Source organism: Syzygium oleosum, unplaced genomic scaffold (genome assembly GCF_021117445.2).
Source record: "Syzygium oleosum isolate NSW1041296 unplaced genomic scaffold, Sole_v2.1 Sole_v2.19, whole genome shotgun sequence".
Taxonomy (NCBI): Eukaryota; Viridiplantae; Streptophyta; class Magnoliopsida; order Myrtales; family Myrtaceae; genus Syzygium; species Syzygium oleosum.
In genome coordinates, this window is record NW_026607503.1 from 195,105 (window position 1) to 212,439 (window position 17,335).

Here is a 17,335-nt window from a genome sequence, read left to right on the forward strand (position 1 = left end):
TTTTTAACGTAGTCCCTGAACTTTACCTTAATATTCAATGTGGTCCATGAACTTTTACTTTGTTCAATGTGATTTATAAACTTTTGGTACATGTTCAATTTAGTCCTTGAATTATGTGAAATGTAGTCTCTAAACTTGAATTAATGGAAGGACTACATTGAACATTTTCATATATTTCAATGATTACATTGAACATGTACCAAAAGTCCAGGGACTACATTGAAAAAGTAAAAGTTCAAGAATTATATTGCACATCGCTAAAGTTCAAGGACTATCCTTGTCATTATTCTAAAGAAAAAAGCTGGTTATGCTAGAAATTTTTTTTTTGTTTGGGTTAATACCAACATACTCCAAACTGGTATATTTATGCCACATTTACCCCATATTAATTTTTGTATCATAAAAATCTCTAAACTGATATACATGTGTCATATTTACCCCAAATTCACAAACTGGTACATCAATACCTCACAAAGGTTCTCATCCCCAAAAAAGCTCTTGTGAGGTGAGGGCAGCTGCTAGAAGCTTTTAGATAGAGGGGCTTGGCTTCTCCCAATCGATGTGGGACTCCCTATCATAGAGGCTTAATGATGCACCTGTGCCACATTAATCCCAAATTACGATAAATCTGAGGGCCCAATTCCCTAAAAAACCCTCAACTTTAGCCTTTGTCCCAATTATATTCCAAACTTTTTTTTGTCTCATAAAAAATCCCAAACTTTCACTTTTGTCCCAAATCTACCCCCATTAACTTTTCGTCCAACTTTTTAATATTATTTTTTGTTTTTTCGAATTTTTTTATTTTTTCTTTTCTTTTCTTTTTCCTTTCCTTTTCTTTTTTTTTTGTTTCACCTTAGGGCTCGGCTCACCAGCCACGGCGAGGCTCGGCCCGCCGGCTATTGGCGAGGTCAGCCTCGCCAGCGGCTGGCGTGGCCGAGCCCTCGCCAGATCTGGCGAGGTCGGCCTAAAAGAGAAAAGGAAAGGAAAAAGAAAAGAAAAGAAAAAATAAAAAAAATTCGAAAAAATAAAAATAATATTAAAAAATTGGACGAAAAGTTAATTGGGTAGATTTGGGACAAAAGTGAAAGTTTGGGATTTTTTATGAGACAAAAAAAAGTTTGGGATATAATTGGGACAAAGGCTAAAGTTGAGGATTTTTTAGGGAATTGGGCCTAAATCTGAGATTTTTTGGGTAAATGTGGTATAAGTGTACCGGTTTAGGGTAATCGTGGCACGGATGTATTAGTTTGGGATTTTTCATGAAAGAAAAATCAGTTTAGGGTAAATGGTGGCACGAGTGTACCAATTTGGAATAAATGTGACGCGGATTTATCAATCTGAGAGTTTTTATAATACAAAAATTAGTTTAAGGTAAATATGATCGGTGCACCGGTTTGAAGTTTTTTGTGGCATTAACCATTTTTTTTTTTTGCTTTTAAATCTCACGACACAAGAAAAGATGTCCGTCGATCCGAAAGCCTAGAAATGTCGTAGAGGTCTCGTGGAACGGTCGAGTCCAGATCCGTGACTTGCGCATGCTATCTCGACTCAGAGCAGCTCGCATTGCGCGCACGATGGGTGGAGCTGTTACGGGCGATCTCCGATTCCAAAGCTAACGGAATTCCCCCCTCCTCACGTCCCGATCAACCGCGCCGGACGATCAAAGTTGCGATCGCCGGTTACCCCAAACGATGCGTCCGCGCTTTGCTCATCGCATCGTCGCCTCTCGGAAAAAAAAAAGGCACAACGAAAACATACGTCGGGGCGCAAAGGCCGGCAAGAGCGGGGGGAGGTGGGGCCCAGAAGCACGGTCTATCTACTGCGGTAGGGACTAGGGTAAGGAAAAAAGGGTTGGCATGATGTGACCTCCCACGACCATCGATATGGGCCGGGTCACATGGCCCGTGGGACCCCACCCGCACGTGGGGGCCCTACTGCCCCCCCACACACACAAACCCCTATCAATCCATCACCGTCTTCTCCGAGCCCTCCGAGGTGAAAAACGAGGTACCACATTTAGGGTTGGACTTTTAGCGCACACGGAAATTCCCTCCGGCACGATTTGTGAATGGATAAGGTACCAAAAGTCTTAAAATTTATCACGAAAGTGCAATCGGATCATAAAAATTTTCAAGAAGTGTAATCGATGGAAGGGCTCGATTGAACCGGTTTGACAAGTTTTAGGACTTGATCGCATCTTATGAAAGTTTCAGAACTTGATTGCACTTTCGTGATAAATTTTAAGATTTTAAGTGCACTTATCCCATTCGTGAATATAATGATTTTCTAATTATAGAATTTAACTATGTACCATACTTGTTATATAGCACCTGTTCATGGCAACTCGACTCTCTTTTGCGATACGAAAGGATATCACGGCGATACGTTTATTTTCGATTTCTTCTCTCATTTTTATCATGTTGTTGGAATCTCCAATTTATCGATTCGGTTTGGGGAGTTCGAGTATGGCACCGTGTCTGACTAGGGAAGGATAGACTTCGATGGATGTCTTAACTAGGTCGGTCTGAGAGCGACGATTCGTCCCCAGGTCCTAACTTAATGGCTCAAAATGGTTAAAAAGTTTGCAAAGTATTTCTTGAAGATTCGCATTTCAACCCCACATTTCCATTTTTAAATGATGTTATCGTAAGGTAGATCGACACCCTCAATTTACCCTCGTGTTATTTTAGGGGGAGATTGTAAAGGACTATAGTTCTAAGATGGCATGTAGGAAGATAATTCTTTCTGGGATAAATGCACTAGAAGTCTTAAAACTTGTCAGAAAAGTGCAATTGAATCCTAAAATTTTCAAAAAATGCGATCAAGTCCTAAAACTTGTCATGAAAGTGCAATCAAGTCCTAAAACTTTCAAAAAGTGCGATCAAGCCCTAAAACTTATCACGAAGGTGCAATCAAGTCCTAAAACTTATCACGAAAGTGCAATCAAGTCCTAAAACTTTCAAAAAGTGCAATCAATGGAAGGACTTGATTGAACAAATTTGACAAGTTTTAAGACTTGTTTGCACTTTCGTGACAAGTTTTAGGACTCGTTTGCACTTTTTGAAAGTTTTAGGATTCAATTGCACTTTCCTAACAAGTTGTAGGGCTTAATTGTACATCATGAAAGTTTTAGGACTCAATTGCACTTTCGTAACAAATTTTAAGATTTTGAATGTACTTATCCCATTCTTTCTTAATTCACTCCAACGCAAAAGTGAAAACTCTTTCATCGTCCTTTGATCTTTGTTCGAAGAAAGAGCAACATGACCATTTACATAAGGAGCGACTTCTAATTCTAATATTTTAATTATTTTTTTGCAAATCTCGCGAAAGCTCATATTTCTATAGGATTTAGCTTGGAACGGGTGAAGGCGCGCGCGAAAGGGTCGTGCTAGTTTCGAGATGTCTAAGCTCCGCTCTTCGACTTCACTTGTTGTCGAGAGGGAAATTCAAGTAGCTCGAGCAAATGTATAGAGTCGAGTTGGAGTATCAAGATACTCGACTCAAGAGAAGTAAAACTTTTTACGTTGATCCGTACATTGTTTACTATTTAGAATGGAGCTCGAGTGATTTTGAGCTTACCTCTATCTCAAGTCTATATTTACATCTTGATAATCGAATTGAGCTCGAGTTTGTCAACTACTTGTTCGAGGCAAATCCCGAGAGCCTAGGAAATAGAGCTTGGCCGAGCCATGTATCTTGGTCCTTGCCATAATCGAATCTCCTACATCCAGCCATACTTCTAATTGATGGGTTACAAATACGAACATCCTGTGTTCGATTTCATCACGATGATCGCGTAACGACGGGCCGTGTCAATCATTGAAGAATATATAGAGTTTTATCCCCCAAATAAAATCATCTCGAAAATCCAAAGTAGCACCACTCTCTCGTATTGCCACTTTCGAGCCTGTATTGTTCCTCGCAAAAAAGTCAGGGTCATGCTTTTCCGTGACCACCATCACCAGATGCCACAACATGCCAATCTTCTCCATTTTCATTTCCGACCCCCCACAATCTCACCCCTTCCGATTTTCCCCCCCCCATCAAATCATAAAAATGGCAGATCTCTCCCCCTCTCTCTCTGTCTCTGTGTTTGTCCGATTATATCAGTTTTATCCTCAAGCTCAAAACTCCATTTTTATACGTACGCTAGCGACCAGCGAGAGACACGACGACACGGCAAGTGCTTCGACAGACATCGAAACGCACCGCCCCGTTTTTGGGAGTCCTCAACTTTTGCCTGAAGTGGAAGAGAGAGAGACGTGTAGGTCAGTGAAGAAAGAAGCTCTCTCTTTTATCAGATACTTTTTGGATTCTTTATTATGGTTCTGGTTCTGGGGAAGTGTTGCTTTCGGGTACATGATTGGTGGCGACTGGCGAGTGCCACAGCAAAGACGTGATGCGCCATGTGAGTTTGTAGCTGTACAGGCATGGGAGGCCAACCCCTCTCTCCTCCTTCTCTCTCTCCTTGCGCTTTAAAAAGTCGTTTCTGGTCCGACTTTTTCCCACTCGTTGCTTGACATGCTTTGCTGCTTCTTCTTCCTCCTCCTCCTCGCAGAGTTTCGTGCTGCAACTTTCTTTAGCCGTGGATGAAGTAGCGGATCCTGCTCGTCAGCATCATCACCATCATCACCACCTGCATGCTCGGTTCGACTCACAAGTCAGAGCCTCAAAGTCCCAAAAGTCCACTGGAAGTTCTGCTCCCGCCAGTCGAGGTAAATAATTCGCGCAATTCTCGCGGTACACGTCCGACCCTCTTAGCAAGTTCAGATCATTGTTCCTGATTCTGTGAGCACAGACACTCCTTTTCATCGCACGTCTCGGCACGAGGGAGAGAGCAGATTTCGAACGAGCAAGCAGTCGTCATACTGTTTCAGATGTTATCATCCATACCAGTGTAAATAAAAAACCAAGAAAGTAAGTTCTGCATAGATAGATCTGCAACGGTAAGTTTCCAGGGTTCGGTAAGGTCAGGTCCCTTCAGCTATCCATGCTTTTCTAGAGAGAGAGAGAGAGAGAGAGAGAGAGAGAGAGAGAGACATAGAGAGACAGAGAGGCAGATAGGACGTTGATGGAGATGGAGCTTTAACTAGCAAACCACCCACACATTGGTGCTTTCGTTGTCTGCACTGTCAAATGACATGATCCCTTTTTCCCTATCGCGATCTTTTGCATGGGACGGAAATGCCCCGTTGGATGTGAGGTGCGTCGAGTCACTCTCGTCGCCACGAGCGGGAGCCGCCCGCCATGGCTTTTCATTGGCCGGTCGGAGTCGAAATAATGACGGGGAAGTCCCCGGTCGCTATTTGCATTCCCTCTGTTCTATCCAATCCCGATGCCCAATATCGGCCTAATCCGATCCGATCCGATTCCAGTCCTGAAAAACATCATTTTCGAGCCAACCCGCGAGCCCTCCATTTCGTGACCAGTGGTCCCCCAATTCACATTCAAGCTCCTTTCACCATCTGAAAACGACATTGCATTACGAATCCGCCAATTGCTTATGTACATGATCATAAATGTGTACAAGTGCTTGTAAATATCTCCGGTTCACGCAGTCTCGCATGTCGCCTTCCTTCTTTTTAACCCCGAAAGTCATCTTCCATGTTCATCTAGCTGCGATGAGTGAGCTGTATAAGCGTGGAAACTGCTGCAATCATCTTGTTTTGCCCTCTATTTTCAACCACGCAACCTTGTTGATTATTTATCGATGAAATTTGCGTTATGTGTTTTCGACGAAAGTAGCGATGCCGGGATAGCAACATGTGAGACAATCATTGAAACATGTAGTGCTAGATTTAGTAACAAAAAGTTGTTTCTTATTTTAGGAGAGCAACGTTAGATAATCTCAAAGTTCTGTTTTTGGTAATTATATGTCGTGCAGAGAAATGGAAGCGGCGGATCACAAATCCACTAAACCGCCGTCCCAAATACCTCCTCTGCCCAGAGACCCGCGCGGGTCACTCGAAGTCTTCAACCCGTCGACCCTTTCGACCCGGCCGACCAACCGGGCCTTTGGCCCGCAGCAGCCCCCCTGGCGAGGCTGGGTTGGCCGGCAAGAGAGCTCGGAACACGACCCGCCCGAACTCCCCTCCTCCTGGCCCACCAGCAGAGGCGACGAGATCACGGCCACCTCATGGATGGCCCTCCAGGACGCCCCTCCGCCCAACCAATCACCGCCCTTCGCACAGAAGCCCATCTCGACCGTCCATCAGCATGACGACGGCGGACTATCACAGTCCGCCGTGTTGGCGCAACCGCCCGACGAAGCGGGAGCAGCTGCGCAGAGGGCGGCGGAGTGGGGGCTAGTGCTGAGGACGGACACCGAGACCGGGAAGCCGCAGGGCGTGACGGTCCGGACCTCGGGCGGGGACGACCCGAACGGGAAGCCCGGCACTTCGAGGAGGAACTCGAACAACTCGGTCCGGAGCTCGGGGGACTTGTCGGAGGGCGGCGATGGAGGGAAGGAGAGAGGGTTCCCGAGGGTGTCGGAGGACCTCAAGGACGCGCTGTCCACGTTCCAGCAGACGTTCGTGGTGTCGGACGCGACGAAGCCCGATTACCCGATCCTGTACGCGAGCGCCGGGTTCTTCAAGATGACCGGGTACACTTCCAAGGAGGTCATCGGCCGGAACTGGTACCCCTTTCTCTCTCTCTCTCTCTCTCTCTCTCTCTCTCTATGAATGCGTGCTATGTGCATATTATCGTAATTGACATTAGTTCATGAGACGATGAGCGGTTGATGATTCGTGCCACCGGGACCGGATTCAGCCGGTTCATGCAGGGGGCGGAGACGGACCCGGAGGACGTGGCGAAGATCCGGGAGGCGTTGCAGGCCGGGACGAGCTACTGCGGGCGGCTGCTGAACTACAAGAAGGACGGCACGCCGTTCTGGAACCTGCTCACCATCTCCCCCATCAAGGACGACGCCGGCAACGTCCTCAAATTCATCGGGTGGGTCTGTCATGTCCCTCACGAAACACACTACTCCGATTCTCTCGCGCCCGTGTTACCCGGCGACGACAGTCACTTATAATCATTTCTCTTACTGAATGAATTATGATGATCCACGCACACGACACGTCGAATCTTTCGACCGATTCTTCCGGAACTTGGATTCAGATCACATCTCTCACCCTCTCTTTCAGCCACTAGAGAGAGAGAGAGAGAGAGAGATTCAATTCATGAGGACGCTTTGAAAGCGTGGGGACTCCCATGCTTTTGAGTCGCGACGAAGATTCATTTCATGCCACTATTAGTGGGACTTCGGGTAGTGCTTGTCTACACATAGAATCTCTATACTGAATTTACATATTATAAAAAAAATGGGATACACATTTTAAAATAATTAATCTCGTGCTCCTCAATATAATTAGAATCTTTTACATAAATAAAAAATTAAAATTATAAGATTTGAACAGCTTCATTGACGGCTCAAATTTTTAGAATAGCTCACGAAAAAAAGGATATATACATGAGATTTAGTTTCTAATTTAAATTTTTTTTTTTGGCCCCTTCTCTTTCTTTTTTTTTTATTATAAAGAATAGAATGATGATTTAGGGGTTGAATTATGGATAATATTCGTGTTTTTTTTTGCTGTGATGGTGGTGGGTGTGCAGGATGCAAGTGGAGGTGAGCAAGCACACGGAGGGATCCAAGGTTAAGATGATGCGCCCCAATGGATTGCCCGAGTCCTTGATTCGATACGATGGTCCGGCCCTCTTTTTCCACTCACTTTTCTCATGATTCTTTGATCTGTTTGTTTTATTCTGTTTCATTATATTCATGTTTATTTTCCTTCCCGGAGTAGCACGTGACGAGTTTGATCCTAAGAGACGTACGTACCCCCATCACGTTCTACTTTGAGCGTGAATCCAAATGTTGTTGCCATCGACCAAGTTTACCTAAAGAGGCAAGATTTGCCAGTACATGCATGATTAGCCCATGTTACGTGCATATAAAGGGCGCGCTTGGTACCGTGACAGGCGTCCTTGCTATGTCAACGAGCGTGCTAAAGACACCGCTTTTATTAATAGTGAAGGATTCGAATTATCGGTGGACCGACAATATAAAGTATGAGGAACGTCGGGTATCTTGAAAAATGGAATACTGTTCGATACGAAGACACTTGTTAGTACGGCCCTTTTGTCGGAAACATCGGCTTTCGGAGGTGGCGATGGGATGAAGCCGAGGGGATGAATTAATTGCTTGATACCCACGTTACTATTTATGCATGGTTTTTAAGGCTTCTGTTTTGTTTGTTTTTCAAGATAACACGACAAGTTTGTGGTCGTCATTTCTGTAATTTTAATGCTTCGGTACTTAACATTGGGCGCAGACAGAATGCGCTTCATGTGAGTTTAGAGTGAACTAGACATTGATATTTAGAGCCTCTGCTTTTGATGGAAGCATCATCTTTTATCGAGCTGTTTCTTTGTGGTTAAATGGTCGAACTTGTGTTGAAAATTCAATGAGAGAGAGAGAGAGAGAGAGAGAGAGAGAGAGAGAGAGAGAGAGAGAGAGAGAGAGAGAGAGAGAGAGTGTATGTGTGAGTGAAAAGTCAATCACAGTCCACTGAATGCTAAACTATTTGCAGTTGTTAGGAGGAATGAACACAACGTTCCGAGTTTCGTAGTAATGTCTCATGAATTCGAGTTTCCATTCTCCTCACTCCATTCTAGAGTAGTAAAAACGGCGGACCTTCATAGGTTCATGCGAAATGACTCGTGATCACACTTGTTGCCCACTCCAATTTGGATGTCTTTTGATCATAGTACACTTGGTCAATGCGATCGTTTTGCAATTATGTGAAGCTCATGATGTAGGTGTTAGCAGATACTCTTACATTAGTGTTCTTTGTTTCTTCTTTTAATGCTGGATGCAAATGACGATCCCGATGTGTTGTTGTTTTCACAGCCCGTCAGAAGGAAATGGCGGCGAGTTCAGTATCGGAACTTGTGCAGGCGGTGAAGAGGCCGAGGGCGCTCAGCGAGTCGATCAATCGCCCTCTAATGCGAAGGTCGGGAGGCGGTGGCGAGAAAGAGAGATCAGATGCTGTAGGAAGACGAAACTCTGAGAATCTGGGAGGTATGAGGAGTTCGATGCAGCGGATCAATGAGGTGCCCGAGAAGAAGCAACAGAAATCCGCTCGCCGCTCGTTCATGGGGTATCGCCTTATGTCTCTCACTGTTAAGAATGTATTGGAATTAGTGATATTTTCAGCAACTTGTATCTAGCTAAGATGCTATTGCCTCACTGAATTTGTCTTCCCATCCTGGTGGCAGAATGGTTAGGAAGCGTCAGTCCAGTTCCGAAAGCTTCAATTTTAGAGGAGCTGCAGATGACAATGACGACGACGACGACATGAGTGAAGATGATGAGAGGCCAGACAGCGTGGATGATGTTGTAAGACAGAAGGAAATGAGGAAGGGTATCGATCTTGCTACCACGCTCGAACGTATCGAGAAGAACTTCGTCATCACTGATCCAAGGCTACCAGACAATCCCATTGTAAGACTGTTCGACAAACTAAAGAGGAGCTCGTTCATTCGTTGAACTTGTTAGTGGATATACGCGATTTAAAATTTCATTTGGTCTGAATTTTTCAGATATTCGCTTCTGATAGCTTCTTGGAGCTGACAGAATACAGCCGGGAAGAGATTCTCGGGAGAAATTGCAGGTAACTGCTTTCTAATTAATTCAGTAATCTCATTGAAACATCGTCTAAAAAATCTTAAAGTCGTTGAAGCGTTGGCAATTACAGTTCCTAAAAATTGTGACATAAATGTCGAACTTTTGAACTTTTAGTCATCTAACTTGTCTAGAGACAGGACTGGCAAATTGGCACTTAGATATGTTTAAGACATGATTATAAATAGGAAATGTGCAGCTTCACGCTCTCATATTGCATCCTCCTATCCGATAGAGTTATTGATGATTAAAAGGCCCTGAGCTTGTGCCATAAGAAATCTGAAGCTTCATTCGGAAAAAAATAATAAAGAAACTGAACTATTGTTGAAATGCAAAAGAATTAGTTATGAGATACCTTGCTTGAATTGGTATAGGTTCCTCCAAGGACCTGAAACTGATCCAGCAACCGTGAGGAAGATCCGGGAAGCCATTGACAACCAAAGAGAAGTCACTGTGCAGTTGATAAACTACACAAAAAGCGGTATGTACCTATAAATGACCTGAATAGAAATACTGTGAAGTGGAATTCCTATTCCAGGATGTCTTCAAAATTATGAGCTTCGTGAAGAATGACATAAATGACAATTTCAGGGAGAAAATAATGAAAGTTCCTCTTTCGTAAATGCCGTAAATATGCCTGTTGCTTGTGCATAGCAGCTTTAGCCTCAATATGAAGCTGATCTACTTTACACATTCTTGTAAGTATTGTAAAGTTTTTCTGCTGAATTTCAGGCAAAAAGTTCTGGAATTTGTTTCATCTTCAGCCAATGCGTGATCAGAAGGTGCACTCTGCAGTTAAATTTAGATAGATAACATAATGCGATAATACTGTTCAAAGAACTTAGGAACTGTTTATGTGAGAAAACAGGGAGAAGTCCAGTATTTCATTGGAGTACAACTGGATGGTAGCGCTCATGTTGACCCACTGCACAACTCTATTCCTGAGGATACTGCTAAAGAAAGTGAAACACTGGTCTGGGTTCTCTTTGCCTTCTCCCTTATCATTCAGTTATCGTCATACTTTGTTATTTCTTCAAGTTAGGGAATATCATACTTTTCAAACTTAACCCAGTGGTTCGAGATCACTTTTAATTGATTCACATTTCTGAAAGATGATTGTTTTTTTTGTTTAGTTCTTTCAGTTGTTGCCCCATAAAATGATAGAATTTCCATATATTAGTTGCTACTAGCACTGCAAGATTTTGTAGTAGGGTAAAGAATCTTGATAATCTCCAATAATTTCTGCCATTTCCCTTGCCGATGAATTATAGGTGAAAAGCACTGCTGAAAATGTTGATGAAGCTGTGAGAGAACTTCCGGATGCCAACAAGGTAGCATCCTTTTTTTGATTAAAGCATCAGAAGTCTCTTAAGGTTATAATTGAGATTAAGGACTTTTCTGTGAGCAGAAACCAGAGGATTTATGGGCTAATCACTCTAAAATGGTTTTCCCAAAGCCACACAGGAAGGGCAGCCCCTATTGGAGAGCCATTCAACAGGTACTTTATTTCTTATACTTGTTTCATACTAATATTAGTTAATAAGTAAACCTCTGGCAAATGCAATGTCATTCTTATGATAAGTATGGTGCATGACCTGTAAATATAGGGAAGAATGGATGTAGTGGATGCTTTTAAACATCTAGTGCCCTTTACCATATATGGTTCCTACATGTTTCCACTTATTGTGAGTAAATAATTCACGTTCTGTAATTGTTAAAGTAGAATAATTGATTAATTAATCTCTCTGTGACATTGGCACCATGTCCGTTTACTACTTTGGTCTTATATAAGCTTTATTTCATGATTTTCTTGCCGTTATCTGTGCTTAAGTTATTTATTCGGTGAATGGTGCTCCTGACATGCAGACACTGGATAGCGGAGAGCAGATAGGACTAAAGAATTTTAAGCCACTTAAACCCCTTGGCTCTGGGGACACCGGCAGGTACATCCGGTGCATGTCATATCATCTCAGCTGGAGTTAAATCCCATCTGGTTCAAGCAAACCCAAAAGCCATATCTTTTGATTTTTCACAACTTTGACACTCGACTGTCCTTCCAAAATTTCAGAGATTTAGCTAGGAAATCAGAAACTTTGTCAGTCTCACTTACATGCGGTTTTATTGAACTTCGTTGGACCAATTCCTTTTCCTCTTAATGTTGGTCACAAATTTTACTGCATATTTTTTAAGCATATAAGCTGCAGAAACGCAGTCATGCTTAATAAATTGATGATGACTTCCTTGGAGTTACTAGCTAGTGTGGGATAGAAACCACTTGTAATATACAGTTTGTACTGCCAAGCGCAATGCTCAGACTTACTGATTGCATGCTTTGCTCTATTTATTGCTGGTAAAGCTCGTGCGCCAATACTAGAAGTCTGGAAGTACATTAATCTAGCCGACTTTAATCATGTTTCAGTTGCTTTGGAAATTTTAGCTAGAAATGAGAAATCTTGTAAAGGTTGCTGCAATGTAGGGCAAAGGTGCAGTTGAAGTTTTTGAGTCTTGCTGGCATTTCGGAAGACGTTAATTTTTTTTCTACTTATTTCTTTCTGCATCCGAAAGGGGAATTTTCCGTGTGTGAGAATTTGATGAATGCTTGACCATGATGGCAGTGTGCATCTAGTTGAGCTGCGTGGAACCGGTCAATTCTTTGCAATGAAGGCCATGGATAAGAGTGTCATGCTCAACCGCAACAAGGTACTGAAATTGGTCAACTTCGATCAGGATTCAAGTTCCTCTTGAATTTATATATGCGACATTCTCACAATCCTTAAAATAAGACTGATCATTGGAAAACCCGATTACTGACGTGGATGTAGCACTAGCGTGTTGTATTTTTTGTAAGATAGAGAAGTTACCTTTAGTAATGCCAAAATCTTCTTCTACGTTTAAAATGGGGGTCATTCCTAGTTCGGGGTTTACGTTATAGGAGGATGATCTAGTGTGTATGATGGTTGGATGCTGTTCAGGAATTGGCTGATAATGTGCTTTCCTTCAATGGATTTCTTATTGATCTGTTTCATGAGTCTGTAATGGATTGCATGCATCTTGTATTCCTTAAGATGAATAGCTTTCTTCATTTTGCGAAGGTCCACAGAGCTTGTGCTGAAAGAGAAATCCTTGACATGTTGGATCACCCTTTCCTTCCAGCTCTATATGCGTCTTTTCAGGTAAATCATGTATAATGGATTGTTATCATCCTTGTCTTCCAGCTCTACATGCTTCTTTTCAGGTAAAAGGCATTTATAATAGATAATTATACTGGTAATTGCAGAACATGGAGATAATGCAGATTGAACTGTGTGCGCGGTGCTTGTTATAGCATAAAGATAAAAAAAAAGAGAAAGTTATGTCAATTGCCGGATATGGGTGACTCATAACATATTAGTTAGGCACTTTTCACTTTGCCTTCAATGATCTCAAGTCGTGCTCTCGCATGCCCTTATAGTGATTGCTCGTTATATTATTCAAGTTATGTTCCATTTGTGAGTGTCAATTATTTACCTCCCCATGGATCTAATCCAAATCGCTTAGGATTCTAATGCTCGCGGTATCCATCCAACATGAGTACTAATATTAAGTTTTCTGCAGACCAAAACCCACATATTCCTAATAACAGATTATTACCCCGGTGGTGAGCTCTTCATGCTCTTGGACAGGCAAACCCTGAAGGTCCTCAGGGAAGATGCAGTGAGGTAAAAGTTAATGAAACAATCTTAATGTAGATTACTTAAATGCTTATGTCAAAGCCTTTCCCTTTGCTTAGGATCTAATGTTTATTCAAAGAGGTTACAACCTGATTTCTGAGGTTCGTGCTACCAACAAAGTTCCCCTTGACGTCCGAAGTTGAAAATTTAGTCATTTCAACTGCAACATATTGTGGACTTCCTATGCTGAAAATCACAATATAAAATATGCACATTCATACGTTTAATTCCACAAACGTATTTTGATTATAATGTACTATCCAAAGGAAAAAAGGGCAGCCCGGTGCATGAAGCTCCCTGCTGTATGCGGGGTCCAGGGAAAGGTCGGACCCCTTTGGGTCTAATGTAGCAGCCTTACCTAAAAAATTTTTGCAAGAGGCTTTCTTCACGACTCAAAAGATGCAAAAACATAGAGTAAAATCGATATTACTCTGGGCAATTCCACCTCCACCTGTAGAAGTTGCAGGCCAAAATGTCAAGAGCCAACTTGACAATATGAGTACTTCTGTCGTGTTCTATTCCTTTGAACTCATTGCATATAGTTGATGATTGCAGATTCTATGCTGCAGAGGTGGTTGTGGCATTGGAGTATCTTCATTGCCAAGGTAAAGGTCCATCACTTTACATCAACCAAGAATTCATTATCTGCCAGATGCACCTGTTGCTACATTTAGAATCTTGATGGCAAAGTTCGATGCAGTCGATGATGAAATTGGAACAGTTTTGTGTTTTCAAGGATCATTTGTGGGCTAACGAGTGGACGGATAGCAAATTAGACACGCTGCTAGGAGTCTTCCCGTTTGTTGACACCTTTGTCATTTTACAGGGATTATTTACAGAGATCTAAAACCGGAGAACATTTTGCTTCAGGACAATGGGCATATTTCTTTGACAGACTTTGATTTGTCATGCTTGACATCTTGCAAACCTCAGGTAATTCAACTACCTAATCATCTTCCATATGAGCAATTGTCTCTATGATTAATCAAATATATGAATTATGTGTATAAATAATGTACTCGTTGATTCTACTATTTTGAAGCTTTTGATTCCTAGTACTGATGAAAAGAAGAAGAAAAATAAGAAGAAAGGCCCGGAGATGCCAATCTTTATGGCTGAACCCATGCGGGCGTCAAATTCTTTTGTCGGCACGGAGGAATACATAGCTCCGGTTAGTTTCTTCTTTTCTTGCTACTATCTAAAGTCCAAATGACTCCAGATTGAGTGCACCAGTTTACTTTTGTCTTGCTATTCTAACTTCCTGATATGTTGCAGGAGATCATCAAAGGGGCTGGCCATACAAGTGCAGTTGACTGGTGGGCGCTTGGTAAGTTCCCCTCGTATCTTCTAATGAAGGTGAACATGGTAAAGCATTTATTTCAAGAAATTTTTTTATTCCAATTCGTAAGACCAGGCTTGCATTTGCGCGAATGTCAAAGAACTCCAGTTTCTTTCAGTCAACTTCGTAGACAAATAACATCATCATTGTCTTTTAATGCATTAGAAAATTTGACAAGAGAAAAAGAAAGAGAAACTGCTGCCTCACATATTTTCTCTCTCATGGTAACGAAAATGTTGAAGTATTGTCTCACATCACTTGACAACGGGTCCTAAATGCTCTTTATATTCATGTGGTATCCCTCCACCTGTCGGTTTAAGCTTTTGGGCTGAACTTTCTAATATGTACCAGAGCGCCTAAGCGAGGGCAGTGATAGAATACTTAAACCTTTTGATAGGCATTAGCTGCAATTCTGGATTTCATTTTGAGCTCTACAATATGGTTAAACTTAATGCATTATGCTTTGCTTACTTTGAAGTCATTTTTGGGACCAGATAATAACATCGAAAAGATATCTTGACATCAGCAGCGCAACAAAGTTTCATGGGGAAGGAGAATTCTTTCCTATCATTAGTACTAGTAGTTCTGCGGTAGATTTGGTTGCTTTGTCATGTAATGATGCTTTTTAAAGGGATTTAATTCTGTCATTCACAAGGCACTAATTTCGTCACACATTTTCAGCCTACTTATGTTTCTTCAACTTGCCTAAGGAAATCTTATTGTCTCCATTTCTTACAGGTATTCTGCTATATGAGATGCTGTATGGATACACACCCTTCAGGGGAAAGACAAGACAAAAGACATTTGCCAATATCCTTCACAAGGAAATCAAATTTCCAGGAAGTAAACCGGTTAGATTTCTGCCTATAATCATTCCTAGAACTTCACACACTCGAACTATGGAATTGCTCGAACAGAAGTTCATGCTCGGTCAGAAGTTTTTTCAAGTTTTCAACAACCTCCAACTGATTTGAACTGGGAGTGCTGGAAAGCAGCTTGCTCATGTTCTGCTTTTCACAGAATTGATAGCGCACGGATTGATATGCCTGTTTAAGAAACAGACATTTAATATTGGCCTCAGCGTCTCATTTCGGATTCGTCATTGGTTCTTTCCCTTGAGCTTAGGGTCAGGGAAGTTTTCCCCAGTAAGTAGCAACACATTTGGCCGATAAGAGGGAGAGTTTTATCGTAGTTTCTGTCCCTAGCAATGGTTGCATGATTATGGCAGCGCAAAAGTTGCTGCATAGAAGATAAAGAGGTTTTTTATGACCTTTAGCAACTCTCAGGAGACACGTATGATACTAAAGGGAACTATGTCTGTCTGCAGGTAAGTCTCCATGGGAAGCAATTGATGTATCGATTGCTGCACAGGGATCCCAAGAACAGATTGGGCTCGTGCGAAGGAGCGGAGGAAATCAAACGACACCCGTTCTTCCGCGGCATCAACTGGGCCTTAGTCCGGTGCATGGTAATGCGACAAAAATTGTGATCACAAAGCATGTTTAACTCCTAATTCGATCTTATGCAATGGGCTGACAAGTGTGAGCTTTTCAGGAGCCTCCTGAGCTCGATGCTCGTCTATGCGGGGCAGCCAAACTCGTAGACCCTGAAATGGATGACCTTCAAAAGAATGTTTTCTGAGAGGTCTAACTCCATGTCCATCCATTTTGCAGTTGTGTAAAGCAAGCAGGAATAAATAGTTCATGATAAGTGCATCGACTTCAATGTGCAATAGAAGGAAAAAGAAAGAACTACGGTCACTTCAACAGGACTTGGGAAGCTAGAGATCGGTAATTCTTTCGCCTCGACATTTGGTCGATGGAGATGGCTTCACGACATGTTGGACAAGCTCTGTTGATAATTTCTTTTATAGTTTGGTGATGTGATTTCCAATATCCATGTCAGTAGGATTTGAATTTCTCTTCTGCTCGCAACATCAGATTAGTCTTTTTGTGAGTGTACATTATGCATTCTTCGTGATTATGTTAAATCTAAAGTTAATCGTGTGACGCATCATGTTATGACCATATAAATCGACTTCTCGTTTCATGGCTTCACAATAATTCTGTGCAACAGGCAGCTGCCAGATAAAAACATTCTTATATCTACATGGCACATTTTTTCTCGAGTTGCACGATATAGATCACACTCGACCGAATCTGAAGCTCAATATCTCAATTCTCTAAGCCAAAATGCCAATGTATTCCAACGTGCTTTTTCGGTTAAGATTTGTCTGTTCTTGCCACCAGTGCATCGTGTGATTTTTAAGGTCATAAAGTGAAAGAGAAGTTGACTGTTGGTGTGGTCAGACTGACTGACAAGTGACACCGAATTCTATGGCGGTGGAGATTACTGCAATAGAAGTTACCGTGCAGAGGCATAAATTAGAGTTTTTGACATGGGCTCTAACACCATGTGATAATAAGATAAAAGATTGAAGAGAAAAGCAGTGTGTATCATTGAGACTTGGGGTGTCAAAATGGCCCGACCCTGCCCGAACCGTACCTACCCGAAAGTTTGAATCTTTTCGAGCTTCCTTTCAGTTCGGGTAATACATACAGGTTCGGGTATTGTGACAGTTTGGTTCATTCG

General features: G+C 42.2%; 1 protein-coding gene across 6 annotated transcripts; it reads left to right on the forward strand.

Moving 5' to 3' along the window:
- Positions 1 to 3,882: 3,882 nt before the first annotated feature.
- Positions 3,883 to 16,759, forward strand: LOC115670270 (phototropin-1). Of its 6 annotated transcripts, none has more exons than XM_056320132.1 (24): positions 3,883 to 4,275; positions 4,562 to 4,718; positions 5,888 to 6,640; positions 6,775 to 6,957; positions 7,624 to 7,715; positions 8,921 to 9,170; positions 9,289 to 9,514; positions 9,613 to 9,683; positions 10,069 to 10,175; positions 10,427 to 10,476; positions 10,563 to 10,667; positions 10,966 to 11,025; positions 11,103 to 11,192; positions 11,561 to 11,637; positions 12,310 to 12,394; positions 12,787 to 12,867; positions 13,289 to 13,392; positions 13,960 to 14,009; positions 14,231 to 14,337; positions 14,447 to 14,575; positions 14,680 to 14,731; positions 15,482 to 15,594; positions 16,071 to 16,211; positions 16,298 to 16,759. In XM_056320132.1, the coding sequence occupies exons 3-24, from the start codon at positions 5,892 to 5,894 to the stop codon at positions 16,382 to 16,384; spliced, it is 3,009 nt and encodes a 1,002-aa protein (XP_056176107.1). In that variant the 5' UTR covers positions 3,883 to 4,275; positions 4,562 to 4,718; positions 5,888 to 5,891; the 3' UTR covers positions 16,385 to 16,759. The 6 variants fall into 6 exon arrangements, with proteins under 6 accessions (XP_056176107.1, XP_056176109.1, XP_056176108.1 ...); XM_056320134.1 differs by having other exon boundaries at positions 3,883 to 4,271; XM_056320133.1 differs by having other exon boundaries at positions 4,271 to 4,411.
- Positions 16,760 to 17,335: the final 576 nt, after the last annotated feature.